Source organism: Medicago truncatula, chromosome 8 (genome assembly GCF_003473485.1).
Source record: "Medicago truncatula cultivar Jemalong A17 chromosome 8, MtrunA17r5.0-ANR, whole genome shotgun sequence".
Classification (NCBI taxonomy): domain Eukaryota; kingdom Viridiplantae; phylum Streptophyta; class Magnoliopsida; order Fabales; family Fabaceae; genus Medicago; species Medicago truncatula.
The window spans coordinates 27,039,244-27,059,252 of NC_053049.1; the positions used below are offsets into that span (position 1 = coordinate 27,039,244).

At 33.4% G+C, this 20,009-nt stretch overlaps 2 protein-coding genes across 2 annotated transcripts; one reads left to right on the top strand and one right to left on the bottom strand.

The window, feature by feature from the left end:
- Positions 1–352: 352 nt before the first annotated feature.
- Positions 353–2,000, top strand: LOC25502780 (F-box/FBD/LRR-repeat protein At1g16930). The gene is made up of 3 exons (XM_024773000.1): positions 353–1,315; positions 1,446–1,527; positions 1,912–2,000. Exons 1-3 carry the CDS (start codon positions 353–355, stop codon positions 1,998–2,000), a joined length of 1,134 nt encoding a protein of 377 aa, XP_024628768.1.
- A 1,612-nt stretch (positions 2,001–3,612) lies between these two features.
- Positions 3,613–6,043, bottom strand: LOC25502781 (AP2-like ethylene-responsive transcription factor At1g16060). Its single transcript, XM_024772577.2, has 8 exons — positions 5,811–6,043; positions 5,437–5,519; positions 5,169–5,177; positions 4,985–5,073; positions 4,814–4,887; positions 4,679–4,729; positions 4,504–4,580; positions 3,613–4,208 (listed from the first exon to the last, which is right to left on the bottom strand). The coding sequence occupies exons 1-8, from the start codon at positions 6,041–6,043 to the stop codon at positions 3,613–3,615; spliced, it is 1,212 nt and encodes a 403-aa protein (XP_024628345.1).
- Positions 6,044–20,009: the final 13,966 nt, after the last annotated feature.

The following is a 20,009-nucleotide window of genomic DNA, read 5'->3' on the forward strand; positions in this document are numbered from 1 at the left end:
GGTTAATACCTCGAATCGTCTCTGGAATTTTGTCAATGTTTGAAGATAGGATGGGTTAGGAAATATCTTATATCTTTATTATTCATTGCATGCTTGATATGTTTTGTTGTTTAATTACGAGAACAATGCAGAATGTATAGTTTCTGTTGTACATGTGGTTTTGGATGATAGATGGGTTGGATAAACCATATCTGCAAAACTTGCGGTTGGCGCCCCTGTGTGCTCCCATGAGTGCTGTATTTGTCATTAAAGTGTTTGGGTTTAGTAAGCACTGATTTTAAGAAGTATTTGTGTAACATTGTTAGGTCAGTCAAGTTCAACTGAAGATAAAGAAAACAAAGGTGTATCGAAGATGGAGAGACAAAAGAAAAGTGAAATGCATATAAACGACGATGACACAAATGACACAAACAAACTCAGTGACCTGCCTGACCATCTGCTTTTGCATATAATTGAATTTATGAACACTAAACAATCTGTTCAGACATGCGTCTTGTCTAAACGATGGAAGGACCTTTGGAAAAATCGCACTAATCTCAAGTTTCTTCACTCCTACCCAGACAAAAGTCCTACCTTCTGCAAATTTGTGTCCCAGATTCTGTCTTGTCGTGACACCTCTATTCCACTTCATAGCGTACATTTTGAGCATGTAGGTCACGTTAATCCCCCTAAAACTACTCTCCTGGAGGTCATGAAATATGCGGTGTCTCATAATGTGCAGCAACTCACGGTCAATGCTGAAGTAAAGTACCTAAGGGATCTTGAGTTATCCCCCTACATTTTTTCTTGTCAATCTTTGACATTTCTTAAGCTCGGCTTTTGGCAACGATATGACTCTAATGGAACAATGTTTCCAAAATCTTTGAATTTGCCGTCATTGAAAATCTTGCATCTTCTGGATTTCACTTTCACTACGAGTGACAATGGCTGTGCTGAGCCCTTTTCAAAATGTAAAATGTTGAATACTTTGGTCATTATAAGTTGTCATTTACAAGATGATGCACAAGCCCTCTGCATATCCAATTCTGAAGTTTCTAGTTTGACTATTGGTAGTAACAACCTGTATGTTAAAGAAGACCGCAATTACAAAGTTGTGTTTTCTACTCCAAAACTTACTTCTCTCACTATCAATGGTCCTCCTAGTTTCGAAGCACCCTCTGCAAGCAATCTACCTTTTCTAGAAGAAGTATATATTGATTACATCACTTATTATTATAAACCGTATGAAGGCCGTGTCATGATTAGTTGGTTACAATTGCTTGCTAATGTTAAGATAATGAAACTCTCTTCCGATGCCCTTGATCTGATACTATTGGTAAGTTATTTTTCATGTTGCTTATGAGAAGAATCCATCCTTATGCCAAAACTTTCCCAGTAAACAATCTTTGGTTTCAGAATATTCATTAGAATGTATCCTATTCACTCTGTTCACTCTTATTATGCAGGCTCTCAAAATGACTGGTTCAGTTGCAATTCAACCTCCAAGCTTTGTTAAATTGAAGTCATTGAAAGTGCAATTCAGTTCAGGTACAATGGTATGCTATGAGAGAGTAACAAGAATGGTAAAGTTCCTGCTTCAAAATTCTCCACGTGCCAGAGTTGATATCATTAAGCGGACGACAAAACTCTTTAGTTACAGAGTTTCAACTTAAATGATGATCTCTTCCAAGTACACTGAAATGTTTAATGGAGCCTGAAGGATTGTCATGAAGTTATTTGTCAATATCTATTTTCTTTATTGTTGTTAGTGAAATTGAAAATTTAGCATGATAGTTAATTGCTTGTTTACCATTTTACCTGAGTTGATATCATAAAATGTCAAAAGTTATACGCAGATTTTATATGAATGATTCAGTTTTTTGCTTCATTTTATGTTTCATCTATTCTTGTCCCTCTTTTTTTTTCTTTTAGAATCAGCAAAAATTATTCTCGTCGAGTATATGCAAGGTGCACAAAAACTCGCGGTTGCAACTGAAAATAAATACAAAAGGCACCGGTAAACCGTAAACCTGAAATCCCAACACACACCCAGAGCCTCTCGGCCAACCCAAGAACAGTCACCACAACAAAAACAAAACAACCCTGTGACTTAAAACAAATAATGAAGCTACTATATACTAGGCTGCCAAACTCTCACTGTCATAACTACCAGCCGAACCGCATTAACAGCATAACCCAGCCTCACCATCCGCGCCACAAAAAACAGAACTTTTACGGCAAAAGGACATCAAGAACAAAGAAAACAACAGATAATTATTCTTTCTTCCAATGAAATTCAAAGGACTTTCCAACGGAATTATCCATATCAGGCAAAGGGCCAACGTTCTTGACCAAAGCTTCTCAACGACTCTATTAGCGTTGACACTCTTCTCCAACGTCTTTCAAATCACTGCCTATAAAAGGGGCTGAAGACCTGAAGAAGAAGCAACAAGACTCTGCTATTTTACCGTGTCATTACTCTGTCAAATCTAATAGCGCAAAACACTTGGCGGTTCAAGAGGAAAGCAAACTCTAGGAGTATCAAAGGAGGATTTTGTCCTCAACATTTGTTGTTAGAGTATGTTTCATTTATTTTTTTAATTTGGTTTTAGTTAGCATGAGTAACTAAACCCTAATCGGTCAGAGTTCTAAGATGAACCTCTATTTGTTTATTGGATCAAATAAATTCAAGTTTTTATTTAATTATGTTTTGAGATCTATTTAATTTTTATATGCAAAGGCCTTAATGTTTTTACGAATTCTAGTGAATGTAACATATGTAGAGTCTCTGACTAATTATAGAAATAGGCAACTGCAGCAGATATTTTTGGTCGACTTTTCCAAACGTGGTATATAAATTTGATTCTTTCCCCATAGTAAGATAGGGTTAAGCCTATCCATTTAATCTACTAAGGACAAGTAAGTACAAGTAAGGGTAGGTGGTGAACATAAGTTTCATAGGCTTAGGTGACTCTTTTATATGACAATTTAGGAATACTATCTGTGTTACTAACAGGGAAATAGAGGGGATTTGAAAGTATTAGAAACTACAATATCATACCAAACAAGGTGGATTTCACTTCCAATGATTATTTATCACGTTTCCACTTACTTAGAATCATTGAAATTCTAACTGGTTACATGAATAATAATTTGCTATAATCTTTCCCCATGGAACTATTAATTCAGAGTTTATTTTATTTTATCTTTTTTATGACACAAGATTTTACCATTTTCTAATACCAATATTAGATATAGTTAACAAAAGAGTACGCACCACTAGGTTCTAGGTTTGAATCCAGCCTTGGGCATGCAGCAGTGCTAAAACTCTTGGGGAGGGGATAGCTTGCCGCTCATTTGAGTCCCACAATACTCGAGGGATTAGTCTCCGCAATTGCGCATTGAGGATACCCAGTTTAAATAAAAAAAATTACGCACTACTATGTTGTACATGCAGTAATATTAAAGACTATATACAGAAAATTTGCATACGTGGAATTTTTTTTCTTATTTATGAGCAGAGAAGGTCACAGTGCAAGGAAGGATGCACATCACACTTATTTGAATGTAGCGATTTTCTATCAAAGTTCTCAACTATGTTTTTCAACAGAAAAAAAAAGGTAACAAAAGTAATCAGTTAGAAATGTTGGAAGGGCCATTCCATAGGGATTGCATAGTTCCATGATACATAGGCAACGGCCTCTCTTCCGATGATACCAAGTTAGGTAATCTGCTTATATTAGAAGAGCACAAGTAAGTGTTACTGTTGTTGTCAATGTCAAAAACCCCTGCAATCCCTTCTTGAGGGTATTTCAATTCAATTTCTTCGTCTTCATTAGATGAATTTAGATTTCTCTGCATTAGTTCTCTAAACATCGAGGATTTTAGTAGAAGTCCTAATGCTGTTGGTGAATCTGGTTTGCTGCAAGGACTTAAAGGGGTCATCAAAGAGTTGAAAGACTCTTTCTGCTTTGTATTTTCAACTTGCAAGAGCTTTTTTGGATTGATTGTGGAGTTTGATGCATCCATGTTTCCTCTTGTTTGAATAAAATTAGTGGCGGCGAAGGGTTGAGGTTCGGTGTTTGATTTTTGTTCTTGAGAAGTTGTAGGATTAGGTCCTGGCCTTAACCATCTTATGTAGGTGCTCAAGTCAAAGTTTGTAACTGCGTTTATGCCTCGGTATTCAATTGCTGCGATATCGTATGCACGAGCCGCCTCTTCTTGTGTACCTTTATAGATATAGTCATTGATCACATCAGTTATCTGAGAACCTTAATTTACTGCAGTGAAAAAAATAAATCACATTTCAAGTGTTGGATTAAGATCAAACAACTCATTTTCCGATTTTACCAAATGTGGTTTAAAATACAAACTTAGAATAGAAATTATCTGATCTTCATCAACGGTCGATATATGTTGACTATAGTGACTTCATGGTGTTTTGAGCGCATCAAATCAAAATCCTATGTCTAGATATACTTCAAAAGAGACCATGAGATTAAGTTAACGGCGCGGAAAACTCACCATAAGTCCCGAGGTAGAGGTACTTGTTGCCGAACACTCTTCCAATCCTTGCTTCCCATCTTCCATTGTGATGGTGCCTGCAGTAAGTTATCATATTTACAATCTTAGCATCGTACAATTTTTTTTGTTAGGACAACAGGCAGAGTTCGATTGCATGAGATAGAAAATATTTTACCTTGCTACTCCTCTATATTTTGATACACCTCTAGAAAATCCACTACTCCTCCTATAATAAAAAAAGGAAAAGAATATATAACCTGAAAAATATTAAAAAATTTATTGACTTTTTTCTTGAAGAAAATTGATTTACCTTCTCAATGAAGCAAGATACTCTTCTTTAGTCATATTTATCATAATCTCAATTTCTTTCTCGTAGTCAGGTACCTGCAAAAACATGACAGTTTGAGGTATGGACAACAATTTCAAAATAAAAACACCAGTGAAAGAAAATACTAACAAAACAACTAATATATTAACATACAGGGAAATTTGTAAACGTCGATGTTCCCCAGTATTTGAGTGCAGCCAAATCATAAGCTCTAGCGGCAGCTTCTTCATCGTTATAAGCACCTGATAAAAACCAATAGTGAAACAAAAGGTCAATTTCTTCTGCTCAGTTAAATTAAGAGAAACTATTGTTGGAATCAAATAGTCGAAGTACTTACCCAAATATACTGCTCCATATCAGCAAAGCAGCAAATCCACATTCATAAACAGAACCGCAATGGAATGAACAAGGTATTAGAAAATAAATACAACTCAAAATAAATGGAAAATATTAATAAACTAGTAGAAAAGATCACATGCAAGAGCATTAAATGACAGGAAATGTTAAGAGTCTCACGTTCGATGACAATTTTACGATAATTAAAATCTTTTTAAAAATCATTTCTAGCCGATGAACGTGAAGTAAACAATGCATTAAAAATCTACCTTGCTTTCCCTTTTTCTTTTGAGTAGGATTCCATGTCCCTTTATCCCATAAATGAGCTTCATACCTTCCAGTCCACCTATGCCTGCATCACATGAATATCCATAATAACCTTCAAATCAGAAAACAATCACTAACAACTTATGAAGCACAAACACAGACACAGACACTACCGGATATGGCATTGATACTAACATTGGTATGTCGGCATTGATAATGATTTGAAAAATATAATTAATTGTAATCATAATAAGTGTCGGTGTCAGACAACGAACAACAAACCTTCTATCACAAGTGTCGGTGTTACAGAGCTAACAATAAAAGAAAAGAAAAAAAACAAAACAAAATGTTTATGAACATCATCAGTATCACATACCTGCTAACACCCCTAAACCTTGAACTTCTCTTCACAGTGGTTGCAGTGGATTGACCACTCACTGGCTGCTGTATTTCTGATACATCGCCTTGTTGTTCATTGCCACCTAATACCGATGATTCTCTTCGCCGCCTTTTAACAGATTTAGTAGTTACAACAGAATCAGTATCCAGCATGAGCAATCTATGACTTCTTGGACTTAGTTCAGATTTCACATTGGAAACCTCCTCCATTGATCAATACTCTTCACTTTCTTCGCAGTCAAGTTAATAGACAAATACTTCAACTTACTGAAAACAATATATGTAAATGGTTCAAGCTGTGACTTCACTTTTATAAGCTACAAGAAGTTTGTTACATGCTTATGTTGTCTTTTTGCTGTTTTAACTTGTTTTGGGAAAAAAGACAGAATTGTCGATAATAACTATACCTTAAAACAAATGTAATTTTGCCAACATCACAAAAACCCAAGAATCTGCAGCAAAGAGCTTATTATTATTTGAGCTATAAAACATAATTAACTTATCCATTTTAATGTAAGACAATGTTTGCTTCAGAACTATCCAGAACTTTGCTTTGGTATAATCAAAGTCTACAAAAGTTTACTGAATTTGGTCACTTCCATATGCGTTATATAGAATTATTAAAGTTAAGGAAATGTTAATTTGTGCCTTTATGGCACATATTAAAAGATTCTACTAATAGAAATTATGTCTCGGAAACTGCGTTAATTTATTGTTCAAAAAATTTAATATTAATTTTTTTCAATTAATACTTACTATTAATGGCAAGAATTTAATGTTTAACATGTGCCCTAAGGGCATAATTTAACACTACCCTTGAAGTTAAACCATGACTATGAGTATTTTGCCATGTAACCCCTAAATGGTTAAAAAAAAAAAAAAAAATTTTAAGAAACCCCTAAATGGTTAATGAGAAATATTCGGCATAAAAAATTAAATACTATTAATTCTCTTTACCAATTTTAGCTTAATGACGGAAACATGACGGACACTTACATGTTTCTCTATCAATGCTAAAGTGGAAATATAAACTATTTCTTCATCTTTTTTTTGACTCAACTATTTCTTCATCTTAAAATGTAAACTTGTGAAATAATATCAATTATTAATAAATTTAAAATGGAAATATTCTTTTGAGAAATTTCAACATACATCGGACACATATAAACATATGGGTCGGGCACTTTTCGTGAATTTAACTTAGTTGAGAGAGACAATATACAGTATATACAGGGGTTGAGGTTCGAACTCAGACACTTCACTTATTCAACTTAAGATGAATTTCTAGCCACTAGATTATTTGATAAAAAAAAAAAAACATATAGGTCGGGTTTTCTTAGCATTATTTTTTCATATCTTGGATGAAAAACATACTTGGTCAATGCATTTTATACAGTGTGTCAAAATAACACCTCTCATTTATTACTACCTCGTCCCAATTATAAGACCCTTTTGAGAATTTTTTTTGTCCGTTTTTATAAGACCCCTTTTCTATTTCCAACTACATTAATTATTTTTTTACATTCATGCTCCTATTTATTATACATTTTTTTCTTCAATCAGCAATAAATAGAATATTGAAAACATAAGCCAACCCTCTTTCTTAAAGGATAAAATTGTAAAAACAATAGTAATTACAAACATATTTAATACAAATATCCACTATCTTAATTCCCGTTATTTTTTCAAAATAACCTTATAATTAGGGACGGAGGTAATATCAATTTTCTTAATTATGATTTAAGTAAATAGACGATTTATAATTTGTTTACCATTTGCCCTTAATAAGGAATCAACAAAATGGGAAGTGATTCGGCTTCTCTATCAATGAAGTTGGCAATATTGAAAACTCATTTGGAAGTAATAGAAGGATGGATTTAACATTAAGAAAATGAGACAAAAGAGGTTGTCAAGTTATGAAGAATGAATCCAAAATAATCATTTATAATTCTTTGTCTTTGAGGATACCACATACAAGCTATTCTGGCGTCTGCGATATAAGTGTAAAACATAATGTGTCAATAACGAATTTTGTTAAAGTAAATGCCTTGTATATATCGTCCATAAAGAGATGTTGCAAAATATCCAATTTGTGCCAACCAACTTGTATATGCCAGAAAACAGAGTTTAATCACTATGCTGAGCTTTATATAATTCCTATGGAATGGAATATGGAATAAAGTACATGGTCTAAAAAAGTATAATCAATAAGGTGAATTTGGGTATAGAAAATATTTACTCTCTCATATTTTAATTGAGTTTGAACATTGCACATGTTAAAACAACGAATAATAATAATTTTTTTTGAGAAACTATAATTATTTATTCAAAAAATTTATATTTAATATTCAATGTACAAATTCTAATACAAAATTTTTATTTTAAATTTCTTAACATGTGCAAATTTGCGTTTGTTCAACAAAAAAAAACATGTGTAAATTTGCACATGATAGAAAAACTCTTTCTAATTATATTGACAAGTATAAAATATTACATCTCGACATTACTAAAGTTAATGAGTCAAATGTAGAAACTTTTTATTGGAATTTGTGCATTAAATTTAATTTTTTTAACTTTTAATTAATTGAAAGCATAAATTTTAAGGAAATAATTCTATTTTTGAGTTGTTTAACATGTGCCCTTAGGTACGAGTTAGCATGATTCATATCTATATATATGAAATGAAAAAAAATAATTATATGAATTAAATCTTTACAAAAGAAAAATGTTATTTGAACAATAATATTTTTAAGGAAATAGTTCTATTTTTGAGTTGTTTAACATGTGCCCTTAGGTGCAAGTTAACATGATTCATATATATATGAAATGAAAAAAAATAATTATATGAATCAAATCTTTACAAAAGAAAAATGTTATTTGAACAATAATATTTTTGAACAAAATGTAGGACAACGAAAATATACAAAGAAATATAAGTATTGATATAAAATAGTTGTCAAGGTTCCGAATAATTTGGGCCCATGGAAAAATTGGTCCAACATTGACCAATTTTTTCCGAATTCTCCTCTTTACTCAACATAAAACACTCGCGTCCAATTGAAATGACCATTTTACTTCGACATGACTTAACTCACGCTAGTTCAATTCTTGACAGCAGCTAGCCGTGAGAGGTAAGGGTCGAAGCCAAAAAGAACAAAAAATTACCTCCAGCACCCAGCGTTGGAGATTAAAATCACCCTTTTTATTGCAATTTAACAAAGTTAATTAACTAATTGAATTAAATGAAAGGGGTGTAGAAAGAAGAGAAAAATGAAAGGGGTGAATTGAATTAAATTTTTGGAGGTTGAATTGATCGACGAAGAAATCAAGAATTGAACTAGCTGAGGAATGGTAGCTGCTGATAGCATGCATGATAGCTGCTCTCAAGAATTGAACTAGTGTGAGTTAACTCACGCAGGTTTTAAAACCAACGTGAGTTAACTCATGCAACAATTGACACTTGCGTGACTTAAGTCACGTTGCGTTAGTTAAGTAATGCAGAAATTAACACTTGCGTTACTTAACGAGGTATTTTTGATATTTCAGCTGGGCGCGAGCAACATCTGGGTAAAGAGCAGAGTTCATTTTTTCCACCCTCAAATTAGAAGATTGCACCAAATCTTATCATAGTCCATCAACACCAAATCAAACCCATTAACACTTTTTCTTATTCCTCTCGCTCACCTAGTGTGATATCTTCGGCCACCACAACTGTCTTGCTCCTCGCAATTACTACATGACTCTAAATGGTTCAAACATTTTGTTTTAGCTTGCTCACAATATTTTCTGATTTGGATCTTAATTGAACTAAAAAACGCTTGATGATATTCAATGTGAGGCATTGAGGAGTATCTCACTACCAAACAATTGGTAACATGGCAACGATTTATTTTTTCCATCTATTCTTTGAAATGTAGGTATAATTGTTTACTACGTTGCACTTTTTTTTTAATCAGCAAATATTATTGAACGCCATCCCCGTAAGACGCAAGGTATGGACGAAACAAGATACAAATGGTGCCGCTTATAGACAGTACACCATAACCACCTAAAAACACCCCTGAAGATAAACCCACCAAAACATGTCACCACCTAAAACAATCTCCAAAAAAACAAGCATTGTAAACACGGTATCCACCACCGCCCATCGTCACTACTCACGCACAAAGAACACCCTCAAAATAAAACTCCTAGACCCCCAACACCCAAGCTGAGCCATATTTCGAAGAGCACCTAACCGAAGGATCATGCAGCTATCACAAACCTCGCGACCTCTGACCCACTGAAAGAGCACAACACAAAGCCCAAAAACCAACTTGAGTCAAAGAACTGACTCCCGATCTCGAATCAAAAGTGATCGGCCCACCAGACTATAGTACCAAATTAGCAAGACACCCCTCGCCCCCAGTACACCAGAGAAAAACCAAATCAAGTCAAACAAAGATTGCAGCTAGACCCCGACTCCCGATCTCGAAGCCAAATGAACCGGCCCACCGAAAACCAGCACACAATATGTAAGACGAAAAACATAGCATACGAAGTTTAAACAACAAATAAATCAAAAGGAAAATGCTCAACACAATGTGACAACCACCGTCCAAACTCCGTAAACACCTAAACCACCCAAAAAGCACTAACAAGAGCTAGTGACGACCATGGACCCGTGTAACAGAGGTTGCTTCTAAAGAAAATCACCCCAACAAGCACCCACCTCCTCACTTAAAACACCAACCACATACCCACAAACCAGCGATAGGGACAGAAACTACACCGCCAACCCACCTCACCATGAAAACAACAACAACACAAACACAAATCCAGAGAAAGACGAAACCCAATTGAAAGTGTGTTCCGATGTTCGACATGTGTCTTGTTCAACATAGACACGACACCGATACTTGCGATTACAATGAATTATGTTATTTTCTAAACAAACAAAAAAAAATCGGTGTTGACATGTTCGTGTCAATGTCGTGTCCTGTATGCATGATTCGTAGATTGTTTGGTGATTTTAATACACTAACAATGATTAACGAGATCTATTATGATTTTGCATTTTAAGAAGAAAGGAGTTTCCAATTAGATGCATTGTGTAGAGGACACATATATTCTCAACAAAAAAGAGTGAATATTTATAATTTTCTGAAAATCAAAATTCAATTATGAATGCAGGCCACTTGTATTAATTAACGGAAAAAAAACAAGATGGAAGAGCAATTAAAAATCATGGTGTTTGTACTACTCTAGGTGTAGTTTATTTGCACTTATTGTAAGACATTTTGAGAGCATCACTCTTCTTGAGTACACAGAGACGGGAAAGAAGAATAAGAGAGAGAAAGCAAAAATTGGGCTACAAAGATGAGAAGAGGAGGAAGGGAGAAATAATTTAGTGTTAACAATCTATCTTAAGTAAGATCCAATAGAATTTTTAATCTAGCCAATGGAAATTGTGGTCCGGTCTGAACCAATACTTTTATTGGTACATGTTAAACGATATTGTTGTTTAAATATCATTTCCCTTTACAAGATATATAAAATGACGATCATTTTTTTTAATAACAACCAGTCATGATAACAGAGAAGAGAAATTTATATTTTAACATAAGAGACGATGAATGTTTATAGATATGATTTTTACATATCTATTTAATATGTAAAAATACATTATCTTTTATATTTTTATTCATCAATAAAATTATTTTATCCATGTTTCCTATCTCAGAAAGACAAATACGTGTCTTATATTTTTATGTTTATCAGTGATAAATATACGTATCCTATTTTTATGAATTTGTGAAAAATATAGTTCTTTCATTTTTTTTTATATTTATCAATGAAAAATATTTGCCTATTTTTTATGTATCAACGACAAATATGTGTCCGGTATTTTTTATATACAAGTGATAATTATGTTTTTCGTGATTTTTTTAAAATATTTTTTTTAAGAAATCAAAATGATATATTAACACGAAACAACGGGCTATCTAGACGGCACAAGATGTACCATCGAAGACAACCGAAAAGTACAACAAGTGTTTAGCTAAAAGAAAAATAACTAGCCAATACCCGCACATAAGAATGGGTTTTGGCACCAATCATGAAAACTATAATAAAAGTTTACAGATTTAGCTTTAAACCACCAGAAGGAGAGAAGTTTAACATTCTCCAGTATCTGAGTCAGAAAATTAACTTTATTATGAAAAAATGTGTCATTTCTTTCCTTCCATAACACCCACGAACAAGCAAACCAAATCAGATGCATAAGCGAACATCGAGATTTGCCATAACCAGCGGCAAATGTTTGTCTAATTTATTTGTGATATTCATTGTTTATAATTGATTATTATGGAGAGTAACATATCTTAGAGTTATTTGTTGATTTAAGGTATCCTAACTTATTTCTATTTTGATTAAGTGGTGTAAGAAATTGATATTCAACATTTTCTATAATTTACTTTTGGATGATTTTTATTATTTTTTTGTCAAGGGAAGTTGAAGTAAATGGAAATTAAAATATTGTAATTCAACATTTATTTATTTGTTAATTTGAATTTATGAAATGCAATTAATGTTATATTATTTTTTTCTTTCTCACTCAACTCTTTTTAATAACACGTGCTTTTCGTTTTTGTAAGACCATTTCATTGTTTATACTTTTTTAATGTTTTGTATGTAAGAACATTTCAAATTTAGTTTTAAATTTTCACAAAAAATATTTTTTATATGTAAGAAGCAATGTCATCAATTGAGATTATGATTATTCAATCAATGCAAAATATATCTTTATAAATAAATAGATATTATATAATTAAAAAAAAACATCTATTTTTGCATATTTACTAATTTAATATTCTAACTTTGTCTTTTGAAAATATTTTATTTTATATAATTCTTTATTTAGATTATTCTTCAAAATTTTGTTGTTAAATATAATGATAAAATTTAAAGAATTAAGATTTTATTTGATTGGGTTCGACCTAGTTCAGTAAAAAGCTCAACTCCCATTTATTTCCCCTTTAAAAAGCTCAACTCCCATTTTTATTTTATTTATTTCTTGTCCTATGATTAATTAATAAAAGATGCATGCATGCTAATTGAGCACCATTAAAGATAGCCAATTGATTTTTTCACCCTTTAATTGCATTAATAATTAAAAATTAAAAATCAAACGATGTGATTTTTACATGTATCAGTATTGAATTATTCATCATTTTCACCATATATGGTGACCCTACTCATTTCATTGTATCATCCATGGATATATCTTAATCACACACACATACTACCATATCTATTTCATTTCATAATGATAATTGCGTGCACACAATAATAAGACGTCATTATGCATAAAAAATCCCAAAATTATAAAATAAAGAACAACACTCATGTATAGATGATGAATCGATAATCACTTTGAATAATAAAAATACAAAAGAGATAAATGAATTATGATACTATAACATGTAAATCTAATTAAAACAGGTAAGTGTCTGTGTGTTCAGTAAAAACGGGTGTAACCGCGAAGAGTTTCTTCCTAGCAAGGCAGCGAGGGCGGTTAAAGGTGGGATCGAAGCAAGGTACGACATTATCCAAATTCTGTGGTGATGGAGAAAAGGAAGGAGGTGAAATTGGTGTTGTTGTTGAGAGTTCTAATAAGTTGATTTGATTTTGCAGCTTCCTGTTGGCTTTGATTTTCTTGGAGTCCCTCAATTTTTTTGCAAGGGCTCCTGGCTTTAGATAACGACGTGGGGATGGAGAGGATGATTTTGGTAATTTGGGGCTCCTTCTCATTGTCATGGCTGAAAGAGATGATGGTGGAGAGAGAGAGAGAGAGAGAGAGAGAGAGAGATGAATGAATAGGTGTGTTTGTGTGAGTATGAGTGAAGGGTTTTTAAAAGAGATAGTTTGTGTAGGATGGTCGGTAGCGGGAGACAACGGTTCGTTTTGGCGGGAGGTAGGATATAATTTTCACGTGCATGTCCCAGATTTTCCATTTTTGGCTAAATAAATCATAACAACCGTAAAAAAAAACCTAAGGAAACAAGAATACTAGGAGTAACAAGCACGGTAATAGGCATTTTAGTGTCCGAACATATGATATAACAAAACGAGTAAATATAATAGTCCTTCAATCTATTAAAATATTAACCCATTTGGGGGGTCTAGTGGTTGACTTGGGATCATGGAGTTTGCTAAGGTCTTAGGTTCGATTCCCTCTGATGCCAATTTTGATGGGCTAAGTTCATATAGAGCTTGCTCTGGCTTTAAACGGGGCCCCCGCAAGTGGGCGGTGGGATTGGTTAACTCTACATATGTGGCGCATATAAAAGTAACAACTTTTGCGGTTATGACTTTAACAAGTGTTTGACTTGTATTTTCAAGACATAATTTCTTTTTGTGGGTTCCTTTAACAATGCCCTTAGGGCACTTGTTAACAAGACCCAAAAAATATTATTGTATGTAAATTTTATTTTTTGAGCTTTTTGACATGCAAAATTGTTTAATAAACTATCAAAATTTAGACTTTTGAGATTTTTCCAAATTCACTAGTCAAACAAGACCGTGGTTAGCGAGTTGGACCAAACATAAACCTTTTTCTATAAAATGCTTGATTCTTGTATTCACTCCAATTTTCAAGAAAGATTAATGACCTGTACTGTATTATAAAGTTAACCAAAAAAAAAAACTAAAAAAATGCATAATTTAAAAGTCTAAGTGATAATAAAATTGGGTTGTCTTCTAATAAGCGTTTGTTTTACGTCATTTAGCTCGATGCCTTTTGAATTGTGCAGACATTGTGGTCCTTCAAGTTGAAACAAATCTCTAGGTTTTGATTAGATAGTGAGGGTGTTGTCGTCCACGTCCATTTTCATCCAAGCTTTGTGGATGAAGGATCTATCTAAGATAAACGGTACATTGTCACCATCCATCTTTTCCATTACAAGTAAGTAATGTTTGGACTTGAATCCACCTACAATTATGTTTCATGTTCAAGTCGTCTGCATAACTTTTGACAGGTTCCATCAGCAAATTCTAGTACCTTGTTGGTCGGATTAATTGCATCATCATTTTTTGACATGCTCCAAGGCTATGAAGTTATTACCCGATCCAAGACACCAGCTACGTCTACTGGTAAGGTTACATGTCCTGGAATTATGGTGTACAATGTTTCCATAGTTTCTTTGACATGTCCTTTGATAGCTTCCTTCGATGAGCTTGTTGTTTGTACTTCTTCTACATTTTTTGACACAGTGTTGGTTTAAGGTGGAACTTGTGGATATGGTAATACCTTATGTACCTGATATTCGACATTGTCATCTTGTGGCGGATCGTTCTCCACTACTAGAAAAAGTAAAATTAGTGAGGGAAATTAGTGACGGAAAAAATGAAATTCCTCACAAATTCCTTAGTCGCAGAATTTTGTGACGGAATTAGAGAGGGATGTTACGTTTTCCCTCACTAAATTTAGTTTTTTTAGTAGTGCTCCGACACACATGAAATTTCATTTCTTCGTTTGCGAAAGAAATATTCAACTAGCAGGTATAGGTCACTCATTTCTTCCTCAACTTCAGTATCATCATATGCTACATCTTGATCTACAACTAGTGTGTTACAATGCTCCTTAGGATTATTAGTGTTGTTCGCACTAAATGTAGTCATTTCGCTATCCGTGAGTTTGCTCTACAACTAGTGTGTTGCAATGTGTTTTGTTAGTTCTGCAATAGTGTTGATTAGAGGCTTGTTTTATGCCAGTAAAACATCATTGGTTTCGTTCTCTAGAATTCCGACCTTCTTTGTATGACCAACTCAGTTATATTCTGAATTTTGATTGTTAAAGACCATAGAATAATGATCTTGATGTCATCAGTAGAACTTTTCAACATCAGTGCTCCTCTTACTGTTGCACTGAGAAGAAGTTTATGTTGTTGCTAAATACCATTTCTAAAGATATGGATTTGCGTAATATCATAAAATTTATGGCAAGGCATTTTTGGAGATTGATTTGTCGATGATTCGCATAGTTTTTCATTGGAACCTTATGTAATGACGTGAATTGCTAGCTTAGCATCATGAATACGACTATGCGGGAATAATCTTTTGATTAATTTATATTTCAGAGTGTTCCATTTTGTCAGAGTTGTTGTTGGTTGATCTAGCTAAGTAACAATCTTTGGCTCGTCCGATGAATTTTAAGTAGAACACTCCTGAACTAACCTCTAGCTAGTTGTTGTTGTTGGGAAATAACCTCATATACATGTTTTCTTATTTATTGTCGAACACTCCTGAACTTTAAGCATTTTCATAGAATTTGATCATATGACTCATGCGATCTTTATGATCCAATCCGGTGAATGGATTCGAGTGCAGAAGTTGGATAACTCCTATCTTGATCTTCATTTGACTTTTGATTGTTTCTAGTTTAGCTGATCGAGTGAACTTCCTTGGACTATTGTTGTTTATTTATGGTGTTGGTGTTGCTTCGTTTCTGTTTGCCATTTTAGTTGTTCATTGTTGGAGAGCTTGTTTTCTCCTCTTATTTATGTTGCGTGTGATTCTTCTTACGGTCCTTTCCATCTCGAGATCAAAAATTAGATGACCTACAGGTTTTTTGCCTCTCGGTTTTGGCACGCTCTCACGTCACTCATCTCGCCTACCGAATTGGGATTGTCCCAAATGTCTTTCAGATGTTATGGCTTGGCTTCCGACACGTGTACTTGCATCACTTTGTTCTTCTTCCACATTGATGTAGTAGTATCCAAAATCTACAAAAAAAAAAAGTGTCAGATACATAACTAACAACTTCCCGGCAAAGTTGCGATCTAAACGTTATTTATATATAGTTGGGAGCTTTTATATTAGATTACTTGCAAAACAAGTTGATAAGTAATATAAAAAAATAACTGTAATTTGACACATATCACCATGACAGTTCATTATCGATCAATCATATTGATGGGGATCGATTCGTAAGAATGATATGTGCATCGATAGTGACCTATTGTACTAAGTGTTTTTTAGAATGATATACTTTATCAAAGCAAAACTCTTTCTTTTATGAGTCCAAGAAAAAGAGGAACATTCTTAACTAAACACATCAAAATCTTCCTATTCTTTACGTGGCCCCTTTGCTATGATCAAACTAGTTGCTTGCTTCTTATTGCAAATAGTGTTGGTAAAGAGCTTGGAGCATGGCGGCGAGTCTTTCATAATGGAATGTTCATGCAATGAATTCTCGTTAAAATTATTTTCAATTATTCTTATCATTAAGAAAGTGGGTTAAAATACTTCATGTCTTTGAAAATAATTTTTTTTCAAAAAGTAAATCTTTGTCATTTTGTTGAATGATGAGAACAAAGATTATTTTATGCATTTAGGCAAGAATGGTAAGTCCGTGATATGCACGTGGAATGAAAAACACAAAATGAATTAACCCTAGATTTGCTCCATACGTATCCAATAATCTGCCTCCGCCGAAACCAACCGTTGCTTCCCTCTACCGACCATCTCTTATAAATACTTTTCTACCCTTTCACTCACACTCACACACCTCTTCATACAATCTCTCTCTCTCTCTCAGCCATGACAATGAAAGGAAGCCCTAAACCTAATTCATCTTCTCCATCACCACGTCGTTATCTCAAGCCAGGAGCTCTTGCAAAACTGAGGGACTCCAAGAAAATCAAAGCCAGCAGGAAACTGCAAAATCAAATCAACTTATTAGATCTCTCTCAACTCTCACCAACTTCTTCTCCCTCTTCTCCACCACAACAGAATTTGGATAACGTTGTTCCATGCTTCAACCCAACCATTAACCGCCCTCGATGCCTCGCTAGAAAGAAACTTTTCGCTGTTACACCTGTTTTTACTGAACACACAGACACATATATGGTTTAGATCTGAGTGTTATGATATAATAATTCACTTATCTTTGATGTATTTTTGTCCTCGAACGCTATTATTATCAATTAATCATACATGAGTAGTTTTTTTATTTTTTAGTTTGAATATCTAATGCATGGCTTTTTATATTTTTATTATAAGAAATGGAATAGATCTTGTAGTGTGCGATGAAGATCCATTGATGACAGTTAATTGAATAATATCGATCCACAAATATTCACATCTTTTGATTTTAGCGATTTAATTAATTAATTCAATTAAAGGGTGAAATAAATCTTGACAAAGAAAAATGTGAAATAAATTGGCTATCTTTAATGGTTCTTAACAAGCATGCATGCATCTATTATTCCCTTTGGATGGATCTGCTTCAATTGATTGGCTATCTTTAATCCTATTATTCGTTCATATATTTAAAATTATATTTATTCATTTCGTTATTTATAGTTTTAAAGATCGAATATATAAATATCTATAACCATAACATTTCTAATTTATTTAAAATCATTTTCCTCGTCGTTTTAGTTTACGACGTTTGTACGAAAATGTTTACAATTTATTTTTGTGCTAGACATTATTTAAACATATTAAAAATATTATTTGTAAAAAAATTATAGTAGTGTTTTATAGTACTTTTTTAAAATAAAAAAATAAAAAATAAATAAATACGGGCCGGCCCGTTTAACCCGCGGACCGTGTAGGGCCGGACTCGGGTAGTATATTTCAAGCCCATTTTGTCAACCGAGCTTTTTGGCCCGGCCCGCTAAAGCCCGAAGCCCGCTAGGGCCGGCCCGTTTTGACAGCTCTAGTTCCATGCTAACATAATAAATTACGTATATAAAAATATGATATATATATATATATATATATATATATATATATATATTATGACAAGATTTATGATAGTATACTGTCAGCGATCCTAGTATTCCCCATATCGCTACGATAAGCATGTCAAAATAGTAAACCCTAGATTATGTTTATATACAAACGAATGACGATCATAGGTTTCCCTGAGATTGCCTACAGCCTAGGATAGGTGGAACTCACTGAGACATTCTGTCTCACCCCAATCCCTTTATTTTTATTTCAGATATATAGGTTGCTCGTAAGCAGGATGGTCTGCGTTGAAGGAAAGCATAAGAGGCTGACTGATTACGCGCATAGTTTTATATTAGCATATTGCTATATGTTTTGTATTATGTATTCAAATATTTTTTTATCAAATGTACTCGTTAGTAATGTATGTGTTGTTACAAACAATAATAGGTACCTTATACGAATCAGCTAATGCTTTATCGGATGTATGAAACTGTTGAGCCTATGTATTTTGTTCAAGCAAGAAATTCTATTGTAATTTTAATGTATCTAGTACTTTATGTTCATCACCCGTCTAAATGTTCTAGAAAGTTTAGTATGGGTGTTACAATTACCTTGTCAACAACTTGTTTATCATATAAATTATAACCACAAGCTTTCATCTGATTCACCACTGCAAACAACTTTGAGAGGTAATCATTGACTCTTTGATCTTCTTCTATCAACATTAGCTCAAACTTTCTTGTCAGAGATTGAAGCTTCACTTGTTTCACTTTCTCACTGCCATCATGATAATCCTCCAAGATATCACACCTTTGATCGTGTTACCTTTGAAACCATTTAAAATTGATTTGTATCCACATTATGTTGAATATAGAAGATAGCCTTGCAATCTTTCTTCTTTGCATCTTTGAACGGTACTCTTTGCACCTCTGTAGGATTTGTAGTCAAATCTTCATAGCTATTTTGGACAATCTCGATCACTTCTTGAGCTCAAACAAGGACTTCATCAATGTGCTCCGTCGTTCCCAATTACTCCCATCAAGAATCAACTGATTTGATGGAAATCATCATTTGTATTCATGATTACTTTGCAAGAAATTCTTAAATCACACACACTTTCACTCGTGTTTCTCAGAGATAGTTCCCCTCATTATTCTCGTGTTTCCTTGAATTAGAACTTAGAGCTCTTGATGTTAATTGTTAGCGCAACATGCATAACTTGCATTACAAGCAATCAAATATAATGAATAAAACTAGGGTGAAAATGGTGAAATTAAGCAATCAAATAGAATAAATAAAACTATGGTGAAAATGGTGAAATTAGTGAATGAGGATGAAAATAGAGAGTGAGAGAAGAAAGTTTGTTGTAACTGCATTTCATTAAAATCTCTTTATGCGGAAAGTATGGAAAAATTTAAACTTAAACACGCGGCTAATAGAAATACATCAAACCATG